Source organism: Ruditapes philippinarum, unplaced genomic scaffold (assembly GCF_026571515.1).
Source record: "Ruditapes philippinarum isolate M1 unplaced genomic scaffold, ASM2657151v2 ctg6259_1_1_1_1, whole genome shotgun sequence".
Classification (NCBI taxonomy): domain Eukaryota; kingdom Metazoa; phylum Mollusca; class Bivalvia; order Venerida; family Veneridae; genus Ruditapes; species Ruditapes philippinarum.
In genome coordinates, this window is record NW_026866960.1 from 12,524 (window position 1) to 19,338 (window position 6,815).

General features: G+C 33.6%; 1 protein-coding gene across 1 annotated transcript; it reads right to left on the bottom strand.

Annotated features, from left to right (window-relative positions):
- Window positions 1-2,563: 2,563 nt before the first annotated feature.
- On the bottom strand, window positions 2,564-4,470 carry LOC132734342 (uncharacterized). Its single transcript, XM_060721068.1, has one exon. It carries the CDS (start codon window positions 4,466-4,468, stop codon window positions 2,564-2,566), a length of 1,905 nt encoding a protein of 634 aa, XP_060577051.1. The 5' UTR covers window positions 4,469-4,470.
- Between the last annotated feature and the right edge of the window lie 2,345 nt (window positions 4,471-6,815).

Sequence of the window (6,815 nt, forward strand, 5' to 3'; positions counted from 1 at the left end):
AACCTTTATACGCGAGTGTGGATGCTAGAGGACACGGTGCAAAACTTTTCTGTTGCAGACTCCCTCCACTATACAATATATGCTGCAGGATATACCGACAGAACTTTATCCAAATGTAAACAGGTGCCTGCATTTGCTTCTACTTACGGTAGCGCTGGACGTTTAATCAGCAGCGTAAGAAGGCTATAAATACTTTCTTGCGCGCATCAATGACCGCTGGTCGCCTATCCGGTTTAGGCTTTTGCACATCCACAGAGGCAGGGTGGTCAAGACTGACGTCGTTGAAGATACATTTGCACGACGAAAGAATCGCCATTTGACACGTTCATTTGCTGACAGCGTCATTTGTTTGCGTCTTTTTATGCAAAGTATATTCTTAGTTATATAAAGATGACTAAAAACCTGGAAATATTGTTATTTAATCTATCAATTATATTTAAGTTCTGTTCTGTTCTAATTATATATAAGATGTTCACCAAATCGCATGTCATACTACTAGTATTGCATAAAAATTATTGATCCTACTAACTAAAATTTCTTTCTTTATTGACCTCAAATTGACACGGAAATGCATAATTTAAGTAACCCTAAATGGTAAAAATCGAGGAGCTTCCGGGGGCTTCGCCCTACTAACTAAAAGTTCTTTCTTTATTGACCTCAAATTGACACGGAAATGCATAATTTAAGTAACCCTAAATGGTAAAAATCGAGGAGCTTCCGGGGGCTTCGTCGTTTGAAACGCATAGCAAATTGTAATGTGGTGAAATGTTATTGTTGCGAATCGTAACATTACCCCACAGGTACCACATCCCCGTAGCCATACATGTGCTAGTATGCAATAGAAGTGTCAAGTGGAAGATTGACCTATAGACTATTGCATGCATTTGAAGCTGTTTTTGCCAACGTCACTTTTTTCATAATTGAAGCCTTGTGAGCAACTAGTTATGATTGATAATATAATTCCATGCTGTCATCAATAATGGTTTAGGATACTCATGTGCACATGAAACTTATTGTTCAAATTTACTTTAAATTTATTGTAAACTTGATGTAAACATTTCTTACAATTTCAGATGTATAGAAAGGCAGTATTTATTGTATTCAATGTATTCATCATATCAGGATAATGAAAAGCAACAACAACAAAAATGGTCGTATAGACTGTTAACATAATCTTCATTGTTTTACTCACTTAATGATTTTAATGATTATGAATGTCAATGTTAATTTGTTGATATCACATCAGAGTTTTTTTGTTTTTTTTTGTTGTTGTTCACTGAATACACTCGCGTTACTTCAGACAGTGAGAAATAGTGAAACATTCGACCGATGCGCAGGAGAGTTAAAAGTCATCTGCTGTTAAGTCATGGTTCTGGTGAATAATGTGCACAGGGCATTTCAGCTGAAAATTAATTAAATGGCAAGTTTTTACAATTTGTGTATCATAATTATGACATAAAGAATTACTTTAGTCAAAGAAATTCAAACATTTTTTCACTGAATCGAGGGAAAAACTTGCTTCATTATTGTTGTTGTGGCGTTCGTTTTTACCGTGGAAACCAAGACACGGTTTCATTGGCTACTTTAAGGACATTATCTGATTGGATAAGGCTAACAGGTGCTCGACTGCTTTTAATTTTGCGTTCATTATCTGGTTGTTTGGAATATTTTATTTACGGCGCAGTCCTTTGGACAGAAAAATCTGATTGGGAACCATAACAGGACAGGGAAACAGATTAGACCATTTCAAACATTCGGAACAACTCAGGCGTCATCAATAGCTTATTCACAATGCGATATTTCATTAGAAACGGAAGTTGCATTCCGTGCATCGCGAAAACAATGTATACCAGCAGTTGGTTTATATAAACCCTTTCTTGTACATTTTAATTAAAACAGCAGGGTTTAGTTGATAAAAATATATAACCTGTTGAATTACGTATATGTTAGTGTTTATTTAGTGAAATTTTAACAATTAAGAAACACAAAAGAAAGAGACCGGTAGTGAACGACCGTGGTTCGGGTTATCTGAAAACCATAGGTGTTCGGCGCGTTGATTGGTCACAACCACCTCCACCCGAACAACCCTCTTACCTCTCAAAACCTGTAAACTGCAGTATTTTTTATTTGAAACATGCTTTAACTTTTGGTATATGCTTTTAATTCAATTTCTTTCATTTCCCACAAAAAGAATAAAATTTGATACATATATAATTATTTAGTAAAGGTATGCAACTCGCCGCTCATTTTTTCAGCACTCATCTTAATATGAACGCCATAACTCCAACATTTTTTCACCAATTTTCAAAATCTTGGTACCAAATGGTAGGCATAAGATAAAATGAAACCTGTTCAGGCGAGAGGCATATTTTCTTAATAAATTACAAATGTGAAACTTTGCCGAGTTGTTCCTTCTTCGTAGTTGAAGGGAAAGCATATAAGACAGTAATGCCGCATTGAATTTGCTTTCCTGTTCCATACATTGACCAATAAGGTTTAGAGCTGTCTCCCTGTGACCAATGTTTCTGCCAGACATGGTAGTATTAATAAGGTTACTAAGTGCTCATTGTTGATCCTGGTGTCTTTGTAGATGTCCATATGTCTTGTACTGTAAAAAATAGAGAAAAGGGAGAGAATCAACCACTGCAAAATTCATCCACTGTTTTTCCGTAACACTTCTGTGTTGCATGTCATCTTGTGAAGATCTTATCATTTCATATTGCAACTCTCGAGGAACACAGTTGATCTCCTTTTGCATGAATCTGACACAAAATGATGTGATTCGATTGATGGAATCTTCGTTTTGTTCGTAACATTTTCTGTTAAATTTGTCAGACCGATTAGAAATTGGATGAGCCCAGCAACCACATACAGGTTCAACAATATCACAGTTGTATCGACTTTCAGTTTGTCTTAGAATGATCTCCACATCATCCAAAAAGCCAATACAATACAACACTGACGCTAGTTTAAGTCTGCCGGATGTTACATCCGAGTTTAGACCAAGTGATAGCCATTTTAGTGCGTTATATTGAACGGCAGTATTCTGTTGAATATTTGATGACACCATCATAGATCCAAGGGTAGAATAAAGAAACGGCAACTGATAACGGCTTGCAAGCTGTTCTAGTCTGTGTCCATGAACACTATAGTTTGCTAGCTTTGAGATACATTGTTTGAGATTAACTATACTACCATTTGAAATGAAATTTAAAAACCCTATTGTGCTTCCGCTAATATGTCTTGCTATGCTGATAAATAACAAACCCGAAAGTTCATTTATGTCACGAACAGTAGATATGTCACGAACAGTAGACACACCATGAGGTATTGCACGATTTGTAAGAAGTTTGACCTGTAATCGATAACCGATATCATCAATACTTATTCCAAGCAAACATTTACCATCACTCTGTATTATGTCACTAATCTTCCATAAAAGGTAACGTTTGTCTACAGGCGTAAACTGTCTGGACATCAGGTTGTTTTCTGGAATTATAAAATGCGGGCAATTTCCATTTTGAATATAGCATAGCAGTTCAAGCAAGCAATATGTTAAACATGTGAACAGATTGTTCTTTCTCCAAATGGTTCGGTCGGCGTTTTGTATACAATGTAAAACTACCGTTTTACACATAAAACTAGACAAAGAACTTTCTCTTTGAGGTGTTAGGAAAGATTTCAAAATAAATTTCATCAAAACATAAGAATGTAATTGTGTAATGTTTAGATTGAACATGAAGCATCTTTCCCCAAATGATGTAGATATTCTCCATTCTAGTTCCGGGTAAGTACTAATCTTACTGCTAGCACCAACAACAAAACAACCATTACTAACAGCATATCTGATCATTTCTGATGTTGGCCATCCCCCTATTCTATGTCTTTCTTGTAAATGTGAAGCTGACTGTTGCCATGAATTACAGGGAAACGCAAGTACCGTATCAAAGGCTTTGTATTTTCCTTTCTTGGGCCTAGCAATAGATGGACCGTGTCTCTCAGTACCTTCATGTATACCAGTGACACATGTATTTTTCAATAATATCCTCCCTTTGTTATCTCTGAAATAATCTGCGCAAATAATGTTTGTCTCAAAGAGAGGTTCATCAGATCGAAGTACCTGTAGAAAACAATATCCAGGTGTTACATCCTCATCCCGTATCATAAGAAGATTTTTTTTATTCTGTTTCCACTCTGACCAGTCCCGTATTACATTATAATCATGATCAAAATAGAGTATGTCAACATCTGAATCAAGTTCTAAAGTAGTTGTGCCTTCAGATTGACTCCCAAAACAATATACCGTCCGGTTCACATCTTTTGACCTCTTTGCCACAGTTAGAATATTCTCTATCAGCATGAAAGCCCTTCTTCTTTTCATTATCATTTTTTCATTGATACCAACATCCTCTAACACCTCAGATAACTTCAGTGACAATGTGTTACTATATTCAGGTGATTGAAACATATTGAAATGATAATAAATAGGCAAAATTGCCAGAATGAAAGACATAATACTTATTCAGATATTGTTGTATATATATAAAGAAAATGATTTCAAATACTCAGTGCTTTTGAAATAAGAATTATATATTTATTTATTTTTTTTATATTAAACTTTCATGAAAATGCAACATTAGAATTATATTTTGTCTAATTCATTTAGATAAAGATCAAGAATTATATCACGCGTTTGCTTTACATATGTATCACACTGGCAATGCAAATAATATCATGTTTAACGTTTTGAAACCATATTTTCATAAATTAAGCAATTAAACAGTTGTATTAAAGTAAAATAGTAAATAGAAAATAGTAAAATTATTGCGCAAGCTTTGTTGTGAAAACAAAGAGGTAAAATTACTATTTTTACACATTTGGGTTTGCTTTATTCATTTCTTGGACGAATAGCTCCATAGTTATTTATTGTTGATGTTTTTTTTGTATTGCATGTATATCAATATTGGACTACTTTTTTAAACAAATGTCCTGTCCAGTTCTCAAATTTGAAAAAACATGTATGTGATTATATAAAGAAAAATATTAAACTGCAGATTTATTTCTATTAACATACTTTCTTCAAGCTTAAATATGAAATTACTTAATAATATTTATTTATATTTTTTCAGATTTAAAAAGTATTTATAGAAATTTAACAAACTAAAAGAAAATGTCACGTTAAACCATTAATTTACGAAACGATTTCGAAACTAACCGAAAATAACTCTTTCAATAATGTGTAATTAAAATGTTTACTTGTTAAGTCCCTTGGTTCAGAGCGATGTTTCTTAATGGTTTTATATACAAAAATATATGAAATATGTGATATTATTTCCTTTTTATTTTCCTTTTCTTTGAGAAAACATCAAATAAATCAATAGATATTGCGCCAGAAAACCAAGTGCAATCTGATCGTCTAATATTAAACGTTGCGTTAACAATCAACGTTGTTTAAGAACTTTTTCAACAGGTTAAAGTAAATAATTGATTGATTTACGTACATTGTATATATACTGAACCAAAAAAGAAACTTTCGCAAAGTATATGCCAGTCGTCCAAGGGTACCACTCAGATGTACACACATATATACATGTAGTAGCTTGTAAAATTCGTTTTGTTTGCAAAATCGGTCAGCTAATCCCCGTTTAAAAGCCCGATATGTTTATTCAACGTAAAAATCGAGTCTCAAAGGGATTGTAAAACTGTACTAACATATCTACATTCAAACTTGGGGAAAGTTTCTTTTTTGTTTCAGTATATATTGTAAAACTGTTTTCCTTTAAGTCTCATTTTATCTTTATTTGGCAGTTATCCTACCCTACATACATCTTCTTTTAACGAAAGTATTATTTAAACGGTATAAGATTAATACCTTTTTCTCTGTCTGTGTGTGTGTGTGTGTGTGTGTGTGTGTGTGTGTGTGTGTGTGTGTGTGTTGTTTGTTTGTTTGTTTGTTTGTTTTCAACATAATTTTTTGTAAGCGTTGACTGTTTGCGACAATCAGTAGCAAGCGTCCAATTTTAACATTTAGTTATACAATTAAGAAAGTATCATCTCGCAATTATGTTTGATATTTTACATTGTATTTTTTTCTTCTGAATTTTCAGCAAAATGTAAAAACTGACAGAAGTAGAAGTGAGATGACTGCAGAATGACTGTGGATTTTAAACACAGTTAAACAACAAGATCAAAACTTACTTTGTTTTTAACACGATATAATGTCGAAAATTGTCGTATTCTGGTTTTAAAAGTTGTACCATTTAAATACTAATACTACTTCTGAATATCATTTCGCTCGGTCGTGGAGGAAACGTTTAAGGTTATATTTATGAGCGTTAAGGCACAGACACTTGGGGTTTGGAGCTCAAAACGCCTTTAAAATCCAAATAAAATGCATATTTGTCAATCCCAGCACATGTACTGATCATATATATCAAAAAAACTTAATGTAAGCCGTTTTGAAAAAAAATCATATTTCAACAACTATAATAATACACAAGATAAAAATGTTCGCCGGAAAAAATCCGCACCCCTACCGTCATAATCACCATGTATTTTAATCCATTTCCAATATTTTCACATAATCCTTTGGTCCATCGACACAGAAGATATAATTCTTCACGATGATGGTCAATTTTAAACTTCAACGGTAATATAAACAATGCAACAGCCGAAATAAACATCAATATTATCGCCGTTTTTTTTCAACGACAAAATCTTTCGATAAATTCAATGGACCAGACGGCTATGAACGAAGCTATCCGATTATGTGGCCCCAGCTTTGCCGTGTGCAAAATGCGCAGCGCTTTTAAGTT

What these genes read in the sequence shown, in the direction of transcription:
- LOC132734342 (XM_060721068.1), bottom strand. Translation starts at nt 4,468, where the DNA reads ATGTTTCAATCACCTGAATATAGTAACACATTGTCACTGAAGTTATCT.